The 24,507-nt window shown below is 39.6% G+C and overlaps 1 protein-coding gene across 2 annotated transcripts in view; it reads right to left on the bottom strand.

Annotated features, from left to right (window-relative positions):
* LRCH1 (leucine rich repeats and calponin homology domain containing 1) overlaps nt 1–24,507 on the bottom strand; it is a 198,564-nt gene that overhangs the window by 58,663 nt on the left and 115,394 nt on the right. For both annotated transcript variants that reach the window (XM_028104370.2, XM_028104384.2), the window contains exons 4-10: nt 14,191–14,296; nt 9,877–10,013; nt 9,028–9,155; nt 7,770–7,833; nt 4,765–4,870; nt 2,817–2,944; nt 203–270 (exon numbers count right to left, since the gene is read on the bottom strand). In XM_028104370.2, coding sequence (XP_027960171.1) covers nt 203–270; nt 2,817–2,944; nt 4,765–4,870; nt 7,770–7,833; nt 9,028–9,155; nt 9,877–10,013; nt 14,191–14,296 — 737 coding nt within the window. The remainder of the gene's footprint in view (nt 1–202; nt 271–2,816; nt 2,945–4,764; nt 4,871–7,769; nt 7,834–9,027; nt 9,156–9,876; nt 10,014–14,190; nt 14,297–24,507) is intronic.

Consider the following 24,507-nt stretch of genomic DNA (forward strand, 5'->3'; position numbering starts at 1 on the left):
AGGCCAAGAAGAGGTCTGACCTTGCACTGTGACAATAAGCATCTGACAGAGAACAACTTGCAACTTATTGATATAACATTGGGCTAGACTATCAGCTTGCCCAAAGAAAAGCAGACCAAAATTCTATCATGACAGGGCTGCCTTCTGCTTGAACCATGAACTTTACAGGATGGTGGCTCATAAGCAGGCCCTGGGTACTCACATTCCCTCAGGTTGCCAGTGCGTGTCCTCTTCTATCCGTAACAGTTCTTCACAGTCCTCAGCCCTATCCTGTGGACAGAACACACGGGTCTTCTGAGAGCCACTGGCTATCAACAGTCCACAGTCAAACCCTGCCTTTAGTCCACGTTCACACTAGCATCACTCTCAACAGCCAAAAGGTGGGAACAATCCAAGTGTCCATCTACAGATGAACGGTTAAACAAAATGGTTAAACAAAAACAAAATGGTTAAACAAAATGGTTAACCAAAAATGGTTAAAACAAAAAATGATCTTTACATACAGTGGAATGTCACTGAACCTTCAACAGGAAGGAGGTTCTGACACAGGCTATAACAGTGAACCTGCAGGGCATTCCGCTAAGTGAAGTCAGTCAGTCATGAGAAGCCAAATACCGTAAGAGTCCAGCTCTGTGAGCGACCTACAGGAGTCCCTCATAGAGACAGAAAGCAAAATGGTGGCTCCCAGGGGTGAGGGGAGGAGGGAATGGGAAATTAAAGTTGAACGGGTACAGTGTTTCCATTTGACAAGATGAAAATAGTCCTGGAGATAGACGGTGGTGATGCTTGCACAACCATGTGAATGAATGTACTCACCACTGAACTGCACACTTAAATATGACAAAAATGGTAAGTTTTATGTTACGTGTATTTTACCACAATTAAAAATAAAATTAAAAAAAAGAGAGACCTGACCCAGGATCACAGTACCTGTTAACTTAAGAGTCAGAAATGTAAAGTTCTATTTCTTATTGCCCTCTTAGCACCTCATGTTCAGATTCCTCTATTAAGTTAGGCTCGTCGGTCACATAAGGAAGCGCATTCTACTGTTCATGAGAGGAGGGGTGTGTGTGTGTGTACACATGTGTGCATGTGTGTATTCTTGAGGAAAAAGAAAGTGTAAAATAAAGAACAACAGAAAACGCCTCCAGTTGCATCTAATAGTTCCATGCATACCGTACCCAGATCTCACTGAAATGTCCCCCCACACACATACACCGTTATTTTCCCAAATGAACGTTGTGACGGGCTTAGTTAGCATGGTGCATCCCACTGCTAAGACTTCCATGTGCTTCTGTCCACTGTCAGCTCTGACACAGAGCCATGCTGCCTTAACTCAGCCTACAGCCAGAAAAGAAGCCACCCCTGAAGGGCAGTACGTTCCTCAGGCAAGGAAGGAACAACAGACATACCCAAGGACTGACACGCTGTTTACTAACTCAGATCCAGCCCATTCTCCAGATACGTCACTGAGAAAAGTCTTCTTCTGAGGAGGTGCCTAGCACTGGATGCCAGCCTCTGGCTTAAAAAACACTCAGACTTTTATTAATTATAGATATAGTGCATAGTAAAGTAAACAAAGAAATTACTGTGTCACTATCCAAATAAGAGTGAAATTCATGGGTGAAAATATGCTACCAGAAATGAGCAAGAAAACATGTTCTAATTGCTCTTTGTTGGGTTTCAACTACAGGAGCCAAGGGTATTTCCTTGGCTATTTCCTAATTTTCAGTTTCATAATAAAAGAATAGCCAATAGTATAAAAGACCACTTTTTTTCCAATATGCAAAATAGGGCTTACCGATTACTTTTGCTAAGTTACAGGGTTATACAGTTCATCCTCATTTGTGGGTTCCATTTTTATGAATTTACCTACTCACTAAAATTCATTTGTGAATGAATCAATAAATCAATACTCGTGAAGATTCTCCAGAGCGGTGAAAACCTTGAGTCCACAATATGTGTGTGTTCCCAGCTGAGGCTGAACAAAGCAACGCTCTGCCCTCTCATTCGGACCCAGCCCAGCAGCCATCAGAGCACCAACCTCAGGAAATAAGGACGAGCACCTGGAGACCTCACACCTGCTCTACCACAGTAAGCCCGGGACCATCATTTCTCATGAGCCTCAGTGAAAATGAATTTTATCCAATTACCCTTGTGATTCATGGGGGCCACACCCTGAGCCAGAAGGACTGGCAGAAACACACCAATCATGTCTCAAAGTGGAACCTTCACTACCAGCGTTAGCAAAGGGCTGGTTATTCTCTATTCTTTTTGCTGCTACTATGATGAAGGTTCACCTGAAAACACCGTGACTTCATCCAACCTTTCAACACCTCAGTGCAAGGATAAGAGCTCAGGAATAAGTGTCCTCAGAGTGACCTTCCTAGAAAGAGAAGACATTCATTTCTAGATTTTAAGAGTCTCCACTTTTCTCTTTATACTATGGACATACTCCCAAGAAAAGCATTCACCTAGAATACGTGGAAAAGAACGTGAAACGGTCTATTTAACTTTGAATGGATGGTGATGGTAATGCTAACCCGGCTGCTAACTTATCATGCACCGAGAGGTGGAAAGCTAAGCAATCACTGGATATAAAGGAAATCGGACACATGTACAGACACACAGAGAGGTATGACAGGGACCAGCTCCCAACAGCAAAAAATAGACACCCCAAGCTTTGAGAAGATATAGAAACCGGAGGAAACTGGCATAAGCTGACATTTAAGGTGATGCACTGGTAACCTTGAACTTAAATTCAAAGGCACCAAACAGAAGAAAAAATTTTAAAAATCAGCAGATCCCCAACTTGCCTTAATATAGGTTATAAATTCTGAACGGAGAACATCTGTTCCATCAGTAAATTGGCCTCTTTCTTCTCCTGAGTTGTCATTGTCACCCAAAAGGGAAGGCTCTGGTTGAAATTCCTGATGAAAGTCCCCTATTAGGAAAATGTAGAGAAAGACAAAAAGATGGTTTCATGAAGAGATGAGCAAAGCACAGACGACCCTCAAATACCATCGGGCTATTTTCAGTCACTGCTCTTGCCTCTTCTGGAGGTCTATGAATGACAACTTTTCTCTTCCCTGAAAAGTGGGACGAAAAGATGAATAAAGGAGGAAAAAGAGAAAAAGAAATAGAAAGCCCCCCCCCCCCCATGGTGAACTGGAAAGTTAAGGCCTCTTTATGGCTTTGTCCCTTAAGAAAGAAATGAAATCTCCTATAACTTTTTTAAGAAACAGAGGAAAGCATGTTTGAAAGAGGCAAAAGGAACACCAAGCAGATCTCTTCTCCATGATCTGCAAACTAGAAAGAACCAAGTAGGGCCACCTTTAAGGACTCCTACCCAGCAGAATACCCACTTCTAGAATAGAGAGGAAAAAACTCACTGGTGACAAATTATGTAATTCTTTTATTTTCAAAATTTGCCTAAGACACTACCTCCTATACTGTATAATGTCACACAGCTTATAATAAAATGGCAGTTTTATTTTTGCATAGAGTATACAGTGATTTTTTTTTTTTGGACAACGTATGGTTCCAGTCATAACCTCAGATACACGTAAATGCTAAACTTAAAAACCTGAAGGTAAAAAGTGAAAGCAAACACTAGACATTGAGTTGGTTCACACAGCTCTCTCATCACTAATGAGAGCATTTTTAAACTACTAGGGAGATAATCTGTATATTAACCTAGTTCTATACTGTTCATATATCATGAAATCATCTCTGCCACAAATCATTAAACACAAATCATTCACATTAAATGAAATCATCTCTGCCACAAATCATTAAATTTTAGGATTTTCTTTAAAAATTATTGAATAAACAGGAGCAGTAAAAAAAAAAATGTACTGCCCTAATGTAATCAAATGAGGGCTTCTCACTAAAATATGAAATATATTGCTAGGATTTTCAAGGTATATAGGACATAAAGTACTTAGTGATCACTTGGTGATTGTTAGAGGACCACAGAATTTGAGAGCTACTGAAGACCTTACATATTACCTAATCTAATCACCTCACTTAAAGGTGAGAAAATTAAGGTCAATTGTCTTGTCCAAAGTCAAGTGGATTCCTGGGCACACATCTCAACTACATTTCCCATCTTCACATGTGGCCATGTATCCAAGCCTACCTTGTAAGTGATGGGCACTCCTAGGATCAGTCCACTAAAAACCTCCTGTGAGCAAGCCCCCATGCTTGGCCAGCTTCTGCCATAAAACAGGACTTGGGAACTTTGGAAATCTTGTGCTAAAGATGGTAGAGTCACAGCATGAAAGCAGCTTAGGCCTTTGAATCATTGCTTGGAGGGGAGTTGCCTGTCAATCATGAACTCCCATGTAGACTTGATTTGGACTATGTTAAGCCAATGAGATCTGGGATTTTATGTGCTACGACAACTGGTGTTGCCTAATATATCTATACATCAATATTTGCTTTCCAAGAATGGATTTAAAGACAGGTATATAAATCTTCAAAATGAGGACCACTCTACTACTTACTAGCTGTGTGATCACTGGCAAGTTACTTAAACTCTTTGAGCCTTGGTTTACTCACCTATAAAATGGAGATGATTAGAATATCCATCTCAGAGTTCTGAACTTTAAATGAGATCACCTTCACAGATTAGCACAGAGCCTGGTGCACAGGAAATGCTCAACAAACTTTAGCTATTACCAAGGCCCTATTTGTGTAGATTGTAAACATAGTATTTGAAACTTAAAACAAGCATTTTCTCCCCATCTTTCATTCTCACACCTTTAACTGGGCTAAGGTGATGGCATGAGTCCTCCTTGATGATCTGTTCTTCTTCCATGATGTTTGACATTGGCACATTGAGGCTAACAGTGTCTTCATCAGAAGGCTAAAAAGAAACAGTACACTGCTTCATTCGCGGGACAAGCATTATCGATGTAGATTAAGAGAAAGCTATATGATAAGAAAAAATACTGCTAATTCTCAAAAACATAATATTGAGTAAAAGAAACCAGATACAAAGAACAATTCCACTTACATAAGTTCAAAAACTAGCAAAACTAATTTGTGGTATTTGAAGTCAGGACAGTGACTACTCTTGGCTTGGAGGTTGGATGTGTGAGTGGGCTTTCTGGGGTGCTCGTAAAGCTGCTCTGTTTCTTGTACTGGCAGTTGGCAATGTGGGTGTGTTCCACTTTGTCAAAATTCACTCAGCTAACACTCAAGTGTTTCTCTGTACATATGTTTTGAGCTGAAATTTTGTCAGGTACCTGATGGCATTTCCAACCGAAGAGCAATAGTCAAAGCACTAAGAAGGACTATGTTATACCTGATGGAACAAAGGAGTAACTAAATATACTATCACACTAGCCCTAAGACTGACTAATCAATCCTTGTCACAGTAACGGTACTCTGAGACCTGACGACAACACTAATTTCCCAAAACTACATTAAGGTTTCATGGGGCTAGTCACCAAATCAGGCAATATCTGTGACAATATCTCATTTATTCACAGTGCATCTTATGTGCAACATTAAGCTCCGGTTTATTTCCCTGTGTGAGACTGAGGAATATATAGGCATTTCGGCTGCATCAAATACATAAAAGTGCTGAATGACCGTAGTGCTTAAAAGGACATGTGTTCTGCGCAATTTTCAGAATAAGGCTTCGATTTGGTAATCAAAGTCAGTTGTCTCTGGGGTCTTGTTTCCCACACTAGCTGATGAAGTTTATTCAGATAATCTACGATTCTGTCACGGATGAAACATGGAGCCTCAATTTCTTTCCTATGTCTCCATTTTCGTGTGGCTATTTAGTGAAGAGCTTTCCAAATCACAGAGATCACGAACCCCAACAGAACACATCTCAGTGACTCCTGGGTTGCTCCTAAATTCCTGAAGCTGTGACTTTCAGAGTTCAGTGTTCATTTACTTTTGGACGCGTGCACAAATTGTTTAGAAACTGACACAAAACAAGTGTGCATTTCATCCATTCAACAGATACTCATTCGGACTCAGCCAATTTTTTTTTGCATGTTTATCTTGACAAAAATATGTTTTAAACTTCTTAGAGACAAATGCTAACTCAATCAGACAAGGGCAACAGCCAAGCAAAGTGAATGAGATGTGCTTTCTGAATGCCACAATGAAACAGAAGTGGGGAGCAAGAGAAACTGGCCATAGATGGTAACGTATTTGCCAGAGTAAGTGAAAATAGAAAGCTACAGTGGATAATTCAAGGCCCTTTTCCTTCTAAAAAACAAATTGCTTGGAGGTGTTCTCAGGTAATGAGGCTACAGCGTGAGCAAAAAAAGGCCAAAGGGAAGGAAGAAGCATGCACTGATTCTGTCGAATATAACCCTTTTTCTAGTCCTTCCTACCACCCTCCTCCCATCTTAAAAACTTAGCAAAATTCCAAAGATATGCATCTAGTTAAAAGGGAGGAAATAAACCCTTGGCCTCCTTTTGGAATGAAATTAGCATCCTACTTGTATTAAGTGAGAACAAAAGGATAATGAAGTTCTTTGTGTGATGTTTTATTAATGAACTTAATTATCCTTAAAAAACAGATAAAGGATAAAGCAGAGTCTGTTTTAATTTCATAGAAAATAAGCTTAGGGTGAGTAATTTCTGAAATAATGGGACATTTCAGGGGACTTAGGAGTTTTAATAAAGCTAAGGGGGCTGAATTAAATACAAAATATAAAGCAATGTGTTGAGTATTTTCTCCCCCAGGGAGCTACAGTAGACTATTCATGTGGCTTCATGAGAGTAATTTTCTTTTATTGAAATTGGCCTTCTTTTTCTGCCTACAAACTCCTTCTGAAATGTTCTGTATTAGAAAGATTTTAAGGTATCCTAACTTTTTAATACATTGCTTTATAAAGCATTTTGTAGGAAATAAATGCAAATATCTTAGCTACATATTAACCCTTGAAGACCTGAAGAGAACAGGGAAAAGGCATCTTTCTTGGAGTCATACACAGTACAAATGTGAACTCCTTAAATGGGGTAATTGACTTAATAATTACATCTTCCAAGAGTAGAATGTTTCAAAACTCAATAACTACAAAAACTCAATAAATTTCCTCAGAAGAGAAGACCTGATGATTCATCTACCCCCTACCCCAGCTATCCCTTCCAGCTCCCCTGCTCAAGAAACCCCCTTTAATGGTATATTAGTGAAAGGTTTTGGGGACTCTAACTGTAAATGACATAAATATGCTAAATGAGCTATTTATAACCACTTCAGGAAGCTCTAGTGTGGGAGGCCTCTTAGCTTACAAATAACCCAACTTTTATCCCGTTGTCTGAAAAGAACACAATCGAAGAGTTTCAGGAAAACAAATATTGCTCTAAAAATTATGGCTACTCAAAATGGCATTTCCTGTGGGTAAACTGCTAAAATGCAATGCACATTTGACTCTTTAACATTTATGCATGCAAATAACTTTTTTCCTAAATTATTCTGTCACTTAGAAACAAACACATTTAGAAATGCCTCATGGGTACCTGCACACCACTCTTCGCCATTTCATATTTATGAAACATTCAAGAATATTCTAGGTACTGTGAGGAGCGTGGTGGAAGGGGAAGGGGATAAGAACGTTTACAAAACATTAAATATTCAGCAAAAGCTGAAAACCTGGAGGATTTCAAATTGCTTTCACGAACATAATCACACATTCTCGCACAGATGCATTAATGCCCTTTACTACAGAGGAGTTCAAGAATGCAGGAAGATACATCTAGCACAGAAAGCAAAAATAACTAATCACAAACTTTACCTCTGTGGCAGATAAACGCTTATCTCCATTATCACTTCCGACACCCGAATCAGAATCCTTCTTGCTGGGATAGATGCCATCAGTACGGAATCCATTTAGAAAAAAGTGAAATCAAAAAGTTCACGACAAGATACATCAATTTATATTCGAATAATGACTTCTGCTATACAAATTTTATTATTACCCTAAGGCAACAAATCAGCCCAAAATTAAAGGAGGTGGAGACAAGGGCCCAATAATCAGATATTCTTTCTAAGCAGAGGACAAGATAAATTCTTTGTGTTCGGGGTTACTCTAACCAAGTAGCCTGTTCTTTGAAACAGTTAACAATTTTCTTCTTATGGATTCTAGTGTCTAAAAAACCAAAAACTGCCTAATTGCTTTTACCTTTTCTAAGAGGCTTTTACTCTTATGTGGTTACTCTCAATAATTCTGTAAGCTTTTATCCAGTGACTAAACAAATTTGATGTTTATAAAAATAAAATAATGAATACATATTTTAAGTATTATATAAAAGGTACCATTAGAGTAGGCTGAGATTTTAAGTCACCATGTTTTTTAGTAAAAAGTTAAGCAAAAGTCTCTGCAGTGAAGACCTCTCAAAACAATCTGTGTTTTTATACACGTGTTCAGTGTGGGAATTTTGTTCTTTGAAAATTCAAGGCCCAATTTATGCCACAAAAAGGCCAAGGGCATGAGAAAGGATTCTAACACTTCGGTTCCAAAAAGGAAATGGCAAAAACTATGCACGCTGCATTTTTAAAAGACAATTACAAAACAAAACCTGCAGTTTTTCTTAACAATATTCTGGAGGCAGATTAAAAATTAATAATTAAAAAGACATGCCTGAGTTTGATACGGTTGTTTTAATTTAATTTAATTAATTTTAATTTAATTGACTTATTTCTGATAAGTAAAAAATACTACATTTATATTATAGATTGCATTTATAAGGATATATATATATATATGCACATAACATACATGTATGTAGGTACACAGATGCACATGCACACAGCACACACAGTACCCAGGAAAGACTGATCATTGACTAGAATAGGGAAGGTAAGATTTGCAAGATGCCAAAAGGTTATCAACAGCACCTATTTTCTCTCTCTTATTCCAAATTGCTGAAACACCTGAGGTATTGTGAGGCATCAGTTAAGTGAGGCAAAGGGATTCTTAGAGTTACCTACCTGGAGGCCCCAGCCTCAGCAAAGTCTAAACGGGGGCTTTGAGTGACTTCAGTCACACTCACCTATCCTCCACGGGCTGGTGGAAATGTGGCCTCTCCATCGTGTGGAGATCAAGGGAGTCAGCTGTCTTAATCTGACATGCTTGTATGCTCAGATACTTGAATATGTGCACTTTGCCCTTTGTGCAAATCTATGGAGAAATTAATAATACATATTTGGTTTTCAATGGCAAAACAAAATGGAAACACTTGAGACAGAGGCTCTGTGTATTTTAATTTTTGCATTTTCATTTTAAGTAACACTTCAAAAATACACGCCAAATTTGACCTCTCCAAACCATATGAGAATTTAGGCAATCATTTCTTCCAAATTCTACTTTGAATAGAAAATCATCCTAACAGAAATGTGTCTAAGTCTAAATAGTGTAAAAAAGTAGAGAAGTCAGATACCTGACATGGTAACATTCCAATTCTGGAAGCATTCATTTTGTTCCCACACAGTTTAACAGCTGAACTTGGAACTTATCTCTAAATAACCAACAATCATATGTGAAAATGTTTAAACCCCATTTCTCAGCTCACATGAAAGTAAGGAATATATTACTCCTTTGATAAGCCATACACTCCATGAAGGAGTTTCCAATGTGTGTACAAATGCTAACCTAATCAAACATATAATCCTAGGATTAGAGTGATCAGGACAGTGGGTCGAACGCTGGTGAACGGACTTGATGTAGCAGAAGACAACTGATGGTAGTCGGATTCACCCAAGGTTTCATCTTTCAGAGATTGTGATCATGTCTAAAACAATATTAATTCAGCAGAATATCAAAGGCCCAGCTCTGCTGCGAGTTTCCCATGCAGTATTGATAGCATATCCCGTGGTGAAAGAGCTTCACTGCTATCCCTCACCTGTGCTGGAGGAGACTGCAAAGGGTTGTTCTCAAGTAGTAATACTTGCAGCTGTTTCATCTGTCTAAAACAAATGGGAATCACGAGCACTTTATTGCAGGAAAAGTCAAACTTTACCAAGGGAAGATCTACTAGTTCTAAAGAACAGGGGGGGGAAAAGAAAAAAAAAAAGAACAAATTCAGAAAGCAATAAGATTAAATGGCTAAACATTCAAAAACTAATTCTCTGCTTACCAGGAAAAATATCAGTTAGCATAATCAAAGCAAGTTATGCATCAAGAATATGTGGTATGTATATAAAATATTTTACTAAAGGGGAGGGGGAAATCTTTCATGGAGAGTGCAGTAATTTTAAATTGTTGTTAGTTCTGGTAAGAGCTAGAAACACACTTGACATTTACACTATCTATTGTTTAGAAAAACCTTTCTTCCAGCAAAACAATCACATAAGCCATACCACATTGGCTTAGGTTTCATAGGACATGTTTAACTTCAATTGTGAGCTTATGAACAATGTGCTAATGATAAAATATTCTTATCTAGTCAACGTATCTGGGCTGGCATAATCTCAGAACTAGTTACAAGAAATATGTTCATGGTTTTTTAATTCCACTTTTTAAAAACTAAATGCTATCTAATTCAGAATTTTGCAGTGGACCCTGTAATCCTGATTTGATGAGGCTCAATTCTACTGCTTTTAAAAAGTCTTCTGTAGCTCCACAAACAAGACAGAACATTATATTTAGCTTAAAATCCCCACCCAGTGGCATAGTAAACACTCAGTAATTTCAAGCATTCCAACCGACACTGGCAGCTACAAGGAACGAAGTCAAATATATTCCATAGAGCAAAGAGGCTGAGCGACACCAGACATGTAGAGTGACACGGGGCAAACCGCTAAGACCTCTGCGTGAGACACTCTGGCGGGTTCCATGTCAAAAGGGGCCTCACCATGTTTATTACAGGACTTGGTAAGGGATGAAATACAGTGCTTTCAAAGACACAAGAAGTTCCAAAGTGGAGGACAGCCAGGCACTATATAAAGTGACCTGCAGTGAGAATTAACGCAATTCCTTCTCTCCCCCTAGCATGCCCTAGGGTTTTCACTTGACTCAGCTATGCTACTTCAAGTTCCACAAACAAAGATGCTCTTAGCAACCAGTATCTCTTCTCCTAGTCACCTGGCTCTGGGCCTCTGGGTGTGTAAGGGACTTTCCTTGTTTCATGCCTTAGTGAGTTACATCGTATTTAAAAAACAGAGTCAAGCGGACTCAAGTGCTAGAAGAGAGGCAGAAGAGCATCCAACTCAGCAGGTCCCAAGCTCCGCTCTGTGTCAACTGCCCTGAGTAATTCACTGCCCAAACTCGGTCCCCACCCCCTCCCCCCAACAGCCGGGTGGATGATTTGCCTCACACCCGACTCATCCTGGAGGCTGCCTTGATGGAGGTGAGCAGCAGAAGGTGAAGGAGAGAGGGAGGGAGAGAACCTGGAGCGCAGCAAATCAAGAAAATCAAAGGAAAAGGGAAAGTAAGATCCCTTTCACCTCATAGTTTATTTCTAAAACAGGGTTAAGGCTTAGAGGGATTTACATACGAGAGGAATATCTCCTTGCCGTAACCCTTAAGTGATATTAATCCGTCTCCGGGGCTGTTAATTTTACTCACTAAACTTAGGTTGGCAAATTAGGGGCAAAATCTAACTGCAGTCTGGATCTTCAGCAAGTCTTTGCCGCTGAACATGAAGACTTTTAAGCAAGACTGAGGGCTAAGTTCCTGGCAGCCATAGCAGGAAGGGGAGGAGAGGCAACTTAAATAAATAAGGTAAATAACGACTGTTCCTGCTAATTGCAGTTTGGAACACAACTACCATCTTAGTTTAGGAAAACGAGAGCCTGGCAGTTTCATAACAAGAAAATGGGGGTGGGGGTGAGGGGTGACGATAACTCCAGCCCAGAAATGGTCAAAAGAAACCGGGCAGGAAAAGGGAGGAAGAAAAAAAAAAAATCCCAAGGAATCTTCTGTTGCAAAGAAGGTCAATGACTGGCTCCTTTAATCTTAACTCTGTCCATTCTGGTCCTCGAAAAGACAAAATATGGTCTCCTCATTGAAGTATTTGTAGGAAAAGCACCACAAAATTGATATGGGTAATTAGACCACAGACTTGTTTTCCCCCCCTCAGATTGAAAGCATACGGGGAGGGGTACTCACAGAGGAAAAACAAGTCAATATGGAAAATCTTTAAATTCACTGCCTGAAAGCACTATCAATGCTCTTTTGTTAATAGAGTTCTCCAGAGTGAAGCAAAAAAGAAACTTAATATTCAGGAAGTTATAAAAAAAAAAAAAGATTTTTCCAGGAAACTGAAGTTTTAGCTTTGAATATATTTTAAAATATTAAACCTGAGAAAACATAATTATGAAAAGGATAGAAATGTGTAACTGATCTTTTCAAGGGAAAGGAATGCTCTTAAGGTAAGAGCGTAGGGAGCGCTGAGAGAAAGAAGAACCTTGGTTTGCAGACACACTGTTTACATGTTTCTAAACTATTATAGGCAACCATGAAATGACTCTCTTAGATTTTTCTTTTGAAAATGAGAGTCTGATGTTCTGTAATGATTTTTCAATGATTAGCATGAGAGCTACATTTAGAGGCCAGCTTTCTTTAATGCCACAAAAGGTTAAATGCTTAGAAATGTGCTGTTGGTAAGAGTGTTTCCCCTTTGCACTTGCTCAAACCAAGAAAAACAATCTCATCCATTCAAAATGGATTAGACAATGACAGAATGAAAAAAATCAATGTTTTCATACCAAGCTATCTCAAGCAATAAAGTAATACATCCTTGCACTGAGATAGTTTCTAATTCTACTTCTTTAAATGCTGGTCAGTGCAAGAAAGGTGACGGATGGCAGGTAAAGCACACTGCATTTTATGAAGTTCTTTTCCTTCCATGAGCTTCATCTGCCTGCCTTCAAGCCAAAGATCAAGATGCAGGAACAGAATAATAAAAATCAGGCAGTTCTCAACTAGCTGCAGTTGTGTCAGATTAACCAAATGCTTCCTTTTTTGTTTCCAAATATATGCTTTAGCTTTGAGGTATATTTTTAATTATATATTTGAAACCCGGTATGCCTAGTGGCCTTGAATGAATCCGAGGGAAATCAGTGCGATCTTTGAAAACCAGAGTACGTTTTGGCGGAAGCGTTCAGTATTCTGCTCATCAGCTCATTCTGATTCAAGTCCAAATAAGAATCCCAAAATAGGAAATTCAGATCCACCATTATCTACAAAGCTGCTTGTCGAAGTTCTTAATGGTGCACACTTCCTGAAGAAATGTATCTTTTTATTTGAACTCAAGAGTCGATGTCTAGAGGGACAGACTGTAGAAGCCCACAGGTGCAGGGAAGGGTCTGCCTGAGTCTGGCTCCTGAGCAGGGATGTCTGAGAGGGCAACCAGTCTCAGCGCTGAGGTTCTAGAGGATCCTTGCTTCTGGCCTTTGGGAGACTCACCAAAACTACCAGTGACATTAGTCCAAGTACCACCTCAGCAGGGGTAGTACCCTCACCTGAGGCATATATTATAGACATGGCAGGTGGTTCCCAGCTAGGGTGACCAGATGCTCAAAGCCAGAAATCCTAACAGCTGGGTCTATAACACCAAGCACATCGCCTAAAGTGTTGGCTCAACATTCCAAAACATCACACATCCATACCAAAAACAACTCATGTTGCCTCCTGTTATGAGCTGAATCGTGTGTCCCCAAATTTCCTATGTTGGGAGTCCTAACTCCCAGTACCTCAGAATGTGACTGTATCTAGAGATAAGGCCTTTAAAGGGGTCATTAAGTTAAAATGAGGTCATTTGAGTGGGCCCTAGCCCAACATGACTGGTGTCTTTATAAGAAGAGATTGGGACAGAGACACAGAAGGAGGAGGATGTGAGGACACAGGGAGAAGAGAGCCATCTGTAAGCCGGGGACCGAAGACACCTTGATCTTAGACTTCCTGCCTCCAGAATTGTGAGAAAATAAATTTCTGTGGTTTAAGTCACTCAATCTGTAATACTTTGCTACGTGAGCCTGAGCAAACTAACACACACACAGGGGAATGGCTGCATTGCTGTACTCCTCGACACAAATTAAAAGCTGAATATTCACTTTTCTGGTATCTGCATGTGAAATTCATATAATTCATATTCACATAATTAATTAATAATTAATATCATTAGGCATACCCAAACATGACTAGACAAACTACCTTCTTCACATAAGTAAACAAAACAAAAAGAATAAACGTCTCCTGCTTTATTCTTTTTTACCTTGTGGTAAAACTTTAAGGTAATTTCTTCTGACATTCAGTTCCCGTAGAGATTTCAACTGACCTATCTGCTGGGGCAAGGCCGTGATCTCGTTGCAGCTGACATCCTGCATCAAAGGCAAAGGCAGAAATGATAAACACCCTTTTCCAGGAAATCAAGCATTTCACGTGAAACCTTCTTAAGGAATTTAAATATGAGGACAACTACTCAAGTACATTTTTATCTTGGTCTGTACATCCCTGGCCAAGGAAGGCTTAGCACAGAAAAGAAAAAGAAAGTGCACCATTTTTGAACATCCTCTGAGGAGAAAAAAAGGAGAGGAAGGGTGTTTGGAGCATCCGGGGGCTACTTTGAGGACCTCACGCCTGCTGCGTTCATGTGCTTCAATCTCATAATTCTCATGACAAACCCATGAGACAGTATTTACAGTCAGAAAAACGAGGCTCGGGGAGGTTACGTCAGGCATCCAAGGCAGTTAACACTTGGAACGAGTGCCCACCGTCAGGCCACTATCCCACAGTGCCTTGAAATAGAAGATGACATATCCTACTTACCAAACACATTTTACAGTGAGAAACTGTGACTATTAATGCATCTTTTGGATGCACTATTTATGTAAGATGGAGTTCTTACTGGAAGGCTGGGAATTTTGTGGGCCTAAACACCTTTAAGCACATTTTATAAGCAAGACTGTGGGGCATGTGGATGATGTCTTTTTTTGCACTGAAACACTGATATCCCGTTAACCGTTGATTGGAACCACCTCTTGACACATGCAAAATGAAAGCTATGACATTTACAATGTTCTTATACTGTCCCCCATCCCATTCTTCCTCCTCCTCTGGAAGCTCTGCTCTGCTCTCACCCCCCCACCCCCCCCCCCCCCAGCTACTCTCTAGTCCAGAGCAGCATTCTCTCTCATGGGGACACTGTAATGGTCTCCTCGATTGGTTCCTTACATCGGTCTGCTCCCCAGATCCATCATTCACAGAGCTTCCAGAGTGTGCATTTCACCATGTCATTTACCAGCTTAGACATTTGCAACAGCTCCCGGGAAACCCGTGGGGTAAAGTCTCCAACTCTGGGGCAGGGCCCAGAAGCCACGATTCAGTTCTGCTTCTCCAGCACCACCTCTCTGAAAGCCCTCCCTTGCGTCCTCAAGCCACGCCATCACCGACCGCGGTCACGGCCGTGCGCCGGGTGCTTCGCGGCCCCACCCGTGCCCAGGGCCCCGGTCGGCACGCCGTTCCCCGGTACTGACCTCTTGTTCCACCAACATCTTTCCAGATTTAAGTCAGGGCTCGCTCCCCTCTGAAACCTTTGTGGAGGTTTCTCCCATTTTCCCCCTCTGGACCGACAGCCAGGGGAAATGACCGCTCTTCCCTCTGTGGCCCTGTGCATAAACTACTACTGTACTCATATGCTCACACATTTGCCTTCTCTTAAGAGCCTGTGAGCTCCCAGATGGAAGATACCGGGTCTTATCCACGCCATCTTCCTGGGGCCAAGCAGAATGCCAGGTATGAAGAGATCAGTAAATATTGGATGAAATTTCTGAAGTCCATTTATGTTGACACTCTCATTCTGCCTCACGGCTGGAACCCCAGGATGCTCCAACATACACACCAATCCCTGGCAGGTCTTGCTTGAAATGGCAAAATCACAGATTTACTTGGGCTAGGTTTGAGCCCAATGAGACTGAGTCTTTAAATTCCCCACATCACTTGTGAACCTGCAAAAACTCCCCCTTTCACAAGGCAGCAAAGCAGTTTCACATTCACTCAGATGAGAACTCACCATTGACCCATCCCCAGCAACCCCAGGGCTCCGTGTAAGAGCAGGACTATGCAGAACACAGGGGATCACTGCCCTCTAGTCTCTTCTCACCTAAAAATCCTCAGGTGACCCATCAATCTGGCAAGGTTACAAGGCTGCTAAATGAGTATCACTTGCCGAAGAGGAATAAAACCACTCCTGCTAAAGGGAATGAAACAGCCCTCTGGAGAGGCTGCAAATTGCACACAGTGTAATCAGCCGTGGTACTGCTCAGTGCTCTGAGCAGAATGCATCGGACTGAGGTGAGGTGGCGTGTGACAGGCTCACAACACTAGGTGTTCAAGGGCATCACCCCCAGGCTGGCTGTTGATGCATCACTCCTGGCCCAGAAAAGCCACATAAAATTCCATGAAAAACATCCCTAGTGTTTAAAAACAAAAACAAAAACCCACAAGTACATCTTCAGAGAAATAAAAGTCGGAGGAAGTAATTACAGAATTAAAAGGTCCAGAGATTTGTTCAGTCACTTTGAGCCCCTCACTGAGTCAGTAAATAATTCTGCCTCTCAGCATATACTTCCATATATGAGAAATAAAAAGGGAAATACTACCTTTTCCCAATTACTCTGGCATCTGATCAGTCACAGATAGCAACAACCAAATCCTTTCAATGAAATCTTTGTCTTTCTTTGCCTCAACCAAGTCACAAATACGCAAGAGGTACCATTCCATTCTCTTTTAGAAGAGCCCTCACATAAAGTGTATACAGGTAAGCCCCAGAAATACATGAGATTAAATCATTCTATTGGACTCACAGACAGGCACAGTCACGCTGGTGATGGTTGGTGGGAGGGAAGGAGGCGTGGGGGAAGAAATAGTGGGTATTTTCCATCTCTAGAGAGAAATTATGTTACTGACATCTATAGTAAGTTTTTATAAGTCAGTGAGCGACAGCACGAGAAAAGACCCTTTTTGCAGTTTATGGGAATCAAATTTTTGATATGAAACTGGCAATTTTCAGAAGTTTCAAGGACAGAATTCTTTTAAAAATCATTCTTTTCTTTTATTATTTATTTTGAGAGAGGGGAGGGGCAGAGGGAAAGAGAATCCCAAGCAGACCCCTGTTGAGCACAGAGACTGATACGGGGCTCGATCCCAAGACCCAGAGACCACGACCTGAGCCTAAACCAAGAGTCGGACACTCAACCAACTGAGCCATGCAGGTGCCCTCCAAAAATCACTCTTAAAAAAAAAAAAAAAGGAGGGGAGAGAGGGAAACAGATATATTTAGGCAGCTTATTCGCAGCATAAAGTCTCATTCAGTCTTATCCTATTTCTTTGAGGGTACTATATTCACCTTGCATTCTGTTGATTACCCTCTGGTTAGCCGGAAAGGGTATGCCTGGTTCCCTAAATATAAGGGAATTTTTTTTTTTCCTAACATATATTTCTAACATAATGGCTTTATCAAGGAAAATCAACTCCCTTCAGCTATATTTAAATGCTTATTTACCAGTAAGGAAAGCGGTTACCCAATTAACACTTAAAAAAAAAAAAAAACATAATGATAAAGAGTTTTTCCTTCTGACCTACACGATAGGACATCTGTAGACAATTAGAAACACAAAGTCCAATTGTCCATTCACATTTTGAAGGGTGTATAGTGAAGGCCAAATTATTTTAATAGTACGCTGTTGTCCGTTATTTCCTGTCCTGCCAAAATAACGAGGGGAAAATGTCCAGGCAGATTTAGCATGAAATCGAGGTAAAGACTTTTTTCACTATTGTATAATCAATATTGTAGAAACTATGCAAAACTCAACTGTCTCCCAGTTACTGAACCTTGCTAAATTTTAAAGAGCCATAATTTCATCACAAAAATAAACCCCTCCCCCCCATGTCTTAATTAGCTGGGGAATGAGGAGGAGGAAAGAGAGGATAATAGTCCAAATGCTTTGGGTAAGATGTTTCAGTTTAGAACATGAAAAAGCAATATTCCTAGAATGGTCTGGTTCTCTAGAACATGTCCGTCCACGTTTAGCCTAAGGTATGTTTTTTTTTTAAATTTTGAGTTCATTTTAAAAAGATAATGTTTAAGAAAATAAATTTAATAAATAAATAACACCAATGCCTCATACTTCTGCATTTAGTGAGAATTTCCCAAGCTATGAATTCCAGATTCAGTGGCTTCTTTGAATAGTCAAATGAATCCCTTCTGAATTGTCTATTAGCCCCTAAGCTATATCTTAGAAAATAATGATTGCAAGCTTCAGTGAATCAAATTACCATATATTTACTGTTATAATATTGCAAATGTACAGGCAGGCCAAAAAGAAATCATCACAAACATGTCATAAATATTTACTCATTCCATTTTTTTATACAGAAAAGAACCTAATTATTAAATATTAACATAAACACTCAAACTTAAGTTTTTATGGACCAGCCAGTCTAATTTAGTTAGTGAGATAAAAAACAAAACAGAAAATTTTAACTATGACTTAAAATATACTTTTTTTCTCACTGGTTTAATCAACATGTTTTTAAGTAACCAAAGGAAAAACTTTAGTCATTTCATGCTAGTCCTTCCAGGCAATAAAGGAAGTCTCTAGAAGTGTTTAATGCACATTGGAGACTAATAGATTTTTGTTATTAAGTGCTAGTTGTTAATTTACCTTCAGGATGCAGAAATGACAAGGATTTAAAACATCAGATTAATTCAGGAATTATTAAGCTAGATAATTTTGACTTTCAGAAAATAATATTTAAAAAAACAAAAACAAAGTGTTTTTTAAGGAGTAACCTCTAATGAAAACCAATATGTCTACTGAGTATTGGGTCAAGATGATCTTGGTTAGGGAAGATGTCCAGTGAGACCAGGCCACCCTGTGAAAATGCACATGGTATTCTCATGACCTACCTTGCTCTGACTCTCAGGTTTTCAAAAACCTAATGTGGTTATACAATTGCTGAAGTCGTATTTTTGTAATAAATGTAGCTCTTTATTTACTGGAGGAAATGCAAACATTCCAACAGGAAATGCAAGATATTAACTCCCATCATGGGATCACGCTCTTTTTTTGGGAAATGTCTGTTTTGTGATTCACTGTGTAACTTTAAGTAAATGTCTTAACCTCTCTGTTCCTATGAAAAAAGAAGTGGTAAGATTAAAAAATTCAAATTTCATTGCGATATTGGGAAAATCCATTTATTATAACAAATAATGAAGAGATTTTGAAAGACAGATACTTAACTCACTTAGGAATAATGTCAATTTTGTTTTCTTAGCAATCAGAAACCTCAATGCCTGTAGTCAGAACTTTTCTAAGAAAAATCAATATGTTCATTTAAACTCAAGACTTTCTCAAGCAACCGCTGGTATGATAAATTACCACCTCCCAATGCTTACTGGATGTCTTCTTCCAGTATAAAACTCTACTTCACACCCTTTCACATATCCACAAACATCTGTCCCACCCCAATGCTCTTCAACAGAATGGATCTTAAACAAGTCATGGATATCCAACTGTCCCACAGAAACTAGAGATGTTAGGAGGTATCTCCGGACACTACAAATGGAAAAATGATTATGGCAGACACATGAGTTTATATCTCCCCTACACCTAGCCCAGAGGTTGGAATGCTATGGATGAAAATGAAGAAGGGATTTTCCTCAGAAGCAGGCCAATATACCCTGTGTCTATAAATCAATGCTCGAATTCAAACTCCCCACACAAACAAACATTTCATGAAAAGAAAATAAAAAATGAGCTGTCTAGTCAGAGCCAGAAAATGCACCTTTCAATCCTTATTACTTGTGTCAGGCTCTGTTAGCTTTTCAGTGGTAAGAGCAGGTTTCTGGATCACAGATACTAAGTTCCCTTACATGGAGGTAAGAGCTGGAAGCCACAATTTTCACTGCCTGAGTTGGAGAAAGACAAATTGAAAGAAACCACACAAGGGCTAGAGCACCTCTGGACCCCAGGATGTCAGCATGCACAGGGAACCATGAGGAAACTCACCTTCACTGTGCTCTAACTTGGTGTGCTTTTCTTCACAGGTGTTTGGGAATTATAACATAGGCCATTCACATGGCATCTCTTACCAAATATTTACCATGCCTTTTTCCTTCAGGCATGGTTTGACAGTAAAGGAACCATGTCTCCAAATGTTAATGTGGTTTTAATGAGTAAAATAAGGGTTAGTCAATACCAGAATGTTCTACTGACCTTCCCTGACTGGCTGTAGGTCCTCTGTGAGGAAACTTCCAGACAGACACTGCCCCTATTTTTATAACATTCATTCCCTGATTCACTGTTTGTGCTCTGCCCCAACTTTAATGGGAAAACCACTGCAAGGTGAACCAGGAACTCAACAAACAAACAAACAAAACATGGCCCCTCTCATGAGACATGTCATCTAGAAGACACAGCAAGTACAGCTGTGTGGTGCTGTTGACAGGGTTGGGGCTTTCATCACACAGAACTGGTTTTCACCCTAGCTCCCCCACTCCATAGCCCCATGGCTTTGGGTAAGTAATTCTGAAACTCAAATTTGTCTACAGAATGTAGATATGATATCTACCTTGCTGAGTTACTGTCAAGATTATACAGAATAATCCATGTCATGTACCTAGCAGAGGGCCAGGCATATAGTAAGTGCTCAGTAAATGCCAGGACTTTTTCTCTTTCTCTTACAGAAAGAACATCCAGATACAAAGACTTACAAAGCAACATATGGATTACATCTACAGCTCTGACAGTATGAGAGGGACAGAAGTAATTCAAAGTGGCTAAGAAAGTCAGAAAGGTCTAGATCATTCCCATTAGAAATGACCCTGGAGGGGCCAGCTCCACAGAGCTAGGATTCCTTAAATTCTCTTGCATCTGAAACAACATGGAACTCTATCCTGGCCTCTCGTGGATTCAAAAAAGGACATCTCAAGAGGTGTTTCTTAATGGCTTCTTCATGGAAGGAAGAACAATTGAGTTCCTTTGTTCTCTGCACAATCTCAAATGGCTGGAGGAACCAATCTCTGCATGGCAATGCTTTTTGTTTTATTTTCAGGTAACTGTGATATATATAAGATGGTAAGATGGTGTTTTCCAATTTTCGTTCCTCTTAAAAATTAGAGAGGACTCCTCCTTTCTTGCAGACAGCTAAGGTGCTTTTGTTTTTGTTTTTCAGGCTAGTGATGACTCTGGAATACTCACACTTGTAAGAAAAGAGAGTTTACAACTCCATTTAGGATACTCTTTGAGTCTACTGTGAAATTTAAAAATACTTCTTCCAAAATAGCTAAACAATGCTCAGAGCCTGATAAGCGGAGTGATTTTATCAGCACTTAATTGGCTTAAGGTACTCTGAATGCTTGAGGGGGTGGGTGGGTGGGGAGAAGGTGGCTCTCAAATTTTTAAACAAGTTGGTTACCATGTAGCTATAAAACAAAAAGTCTCCCAAGCCAGTCTAGAATTACTTCAGGCTCTCCAGGGAATTTCTTTCCAACTGATAGCTAAAAATCATTTGACATGGTTACCTACAGTAGCACTACTATTTTAAGTAAAAGAGATGAAAGATAAATAAGAACGGAATGGAAACTAATCTTTTTTTAGTCTGTGACCTTAAACAAGGCCAGTCACCCCTTGTGGTTAAATAGTGGCAACTAACTTAATATTCACCAAGGTCAGAAATAAATGCTTTTCACAAAGATCATGCATGCTCACACAGTTAAAGAACACAGGCTACAGAGCTGCCCCACCCGCACGTTGCTACTGAGCGTGAGAAATGTGGCTGGTCCAACTGTGAGATGTTGGCAGTGTAAAATATACACTGGACTTCAAAGACTCAATATGAAAAAAAATATAAAATATCTCATTAACTTTATATTGCATACATGCTGAAATAATATTTTAGCCATCTTGCATAAAATAAAATATATTATTAAAATTAATTTCACTTGCTTTTTTAAAAAATGTGGCTAACAGTGCATTTAAAATTAGATTTGCTGACAGCAATGAGACAACAAAAAGAAATACAAGGCATCCAAATTGGTAAAGAAGTAAAACCGCCACTATTTGCAGATGACATGATACTCTATATAGAAAACCCGAAAGACCACCAAAAAACTACTAGAACTGATAAATGAATTCAGTAAAGTCTCGGGATAAAAAGTCAATGTGCAGAAATCTGCTGCATTTCTGTACACTAATAATGAAGCAGCACAAAGAGAAATTAAGAAAATAATCCCATTTACAATTATACCAAAAATAAGATACCTAGGAATAAACCTAACCAAAGAGGAAAAAGACCTGTACTCTAAAACTATAAAACATCGGTGACAGAAATTGAAGATGACACAAAGAAGTGGAAAGACATTCCATGCTCATGGATTGGAAGAACAAATATTGTTAAAATGTCTATACTACCCAAAGCAATCTATATATTTAATGCAATCCCTATCAAAATACCAGCAGCAGTTTTCACAGAACTAGAACAAACAATCCTTAAATTTATATGGGACCTCAAAGACTCCAAAGTTGCCAATGCAATCTTGGAAGAGCAAAGCAAAGCTGAAGGCATCACAATTCTGGACTTCAAGTTATACTACGAAGCTGTAGTAATCAAAACACTATGGTACCCACACAAAAACAGACATATAAATCAATGGAACAGAATAGAAAACCCAGAAATAAATCCACAGTTATATGGTCAATTAACCTCTGACAGTGCAGATAAGAATATCCAATGGGAAAAAGACATTCTCTTCAATAAATGGTGTTAGGAAAACTGGACAGTTACATGCAAAACAATGAAACTGGACCACTTTTTTACACCATACACAAAAATTCAAAATGGATTAAATACCTAAATGTGAGACCTGAAACCATAAAAGTCCTCAAAGAGTGCACAGGTAGTAAGGTCTGTGACATGAGCCATATCAATATTTTTCTAGATACATCTCTTGAGGCAAGGGAAACAAAAGCAAAAACAAACTATTGGGACTACATCAAAATAAAAAGCTTCCGCACAGCAAAGGAAACAATCTACAAAACTAAAAGGCAACCTACTGAATGGGAGAAGATATTTGCAAATGACATATCCAATAAAGGGTTAGTATCCAAAATATGTAAAGAACTTATACAACTCAACACCCCCCCAAAAATAATCCAATTTAAAAAATGGGCAGAAGACCTGAACAGACATCTCTCCAAAAAAGATCGCCAACAGATAACCAACAGACACATGAAAAGATGCTCAATATCACTCATCATCAGGGAAATGCAAATCAAAACTACAATGAGATATCACCTCACACTGTCAGAATGGCTAAAATCAAAAGCACAACAAACCAAACAAATGTTGGTGAGAATATGGAGAAAAAGGAACACTTGTGCACTGTTGCTTTTTCAGTGGAATGCAAACTGGTGCAGCCACTGTGGAAAACGGTATGGAGGTTCCTCAAAAAAGTTAAAAATAGAACTACTTTATGATCCAGCAATCACACTACTGGGTATTTACCCAAAGAATATAAAATACTAATTCAAAGGGATACATGCACCCCGATGTTTATAGTAGCATTATTTACAATAGCCATATTGTGGAAACAGCCCAAGTGTCCATTGACTGATAAATGGTTAAAGAAGACAAAGACACAGACACACAGACACACAGACACACACACACACACACACACACACACACACACACACACAGACACACTGGAATATTATTCAGCCATAAAAAAGAATGGAATCTTGCCATTTGCAACAACATGAGTGGAGCTAGAGAGTGTTATGCTGAGTGAAATAAGTCAGGGAAAGACAAATACCACATGTGCAGAATTTTAAAAACAAAACAAATGAGCAAAGGAAAAAGAGGAGATAGAAAGAAACAAGCCAAGAAACAGACTCTTAACTATAGAGAACCAATTAATGGTCACCAGAGGAGAGGTAGGTGGGGGGATGGGTGACATAGGTGATGGGGATTAAGGAGTGCACTTGTCGTGATAAGTACCGGGTGATATATCAAAGTGCGGAATCACCTGAAACTAACACTGTATGTCAACTACATTGGAATTAAGAATGAGTAGAGTAGAGCAGAGTAGGAGAGGAGAGGAGAAGAGAGACTAGAAATAGAATAGAATAGAGTAGAATAGAGTAGAATAACATTTGCTGCGTGCATTATCTTCCCATCAAACAGTGCTGGGTGAGGGTGTTTCAGCTCAGGCCACGAGTCAGCTACACCACAGTGGCCTTCACACGCTGTCTCTCTATCTCGGGTTTTTTCATTTGTAAGACGTCAAGAGCTTGGACTAGATGCTTTTAAAACCCCTATGGCTCTAACATTCTACGATTCAAGGATTCAACAGTTGTTGCTGGTGGAGAAAAGACACCAGAGCCAGTTGATGACAATGCTAATAAGTAGTGGGTCAACACTAAACAGTGTAACAAAGAGGCAGGGCAGCCTTTGCTAGAGCTGGGCTCTGGACAGGGTGCCTAAGGGAAGCTCAAGGGGTCCCTTACAGCCACCCCACAGCTTGGGG

Source organism: Eumetopias jubatus, unplaced genomic scaffold (genome assembly GCF_037043125.1).
Source record: "Eumetopias jubatus isolate StellerSeaLion01/CBP00866 unplaced genomic scaffold, mEumJub1_p1.0 scaffold_3, whole genome shotgun sequence".
Classification (NCBI taxonomy): domain Eukaryota; kingdom Metazoa; phylum Chordata; class Mammalia; order Carnivora; family Otariidae; genus Eumetopias; species Eumetopias jubatus.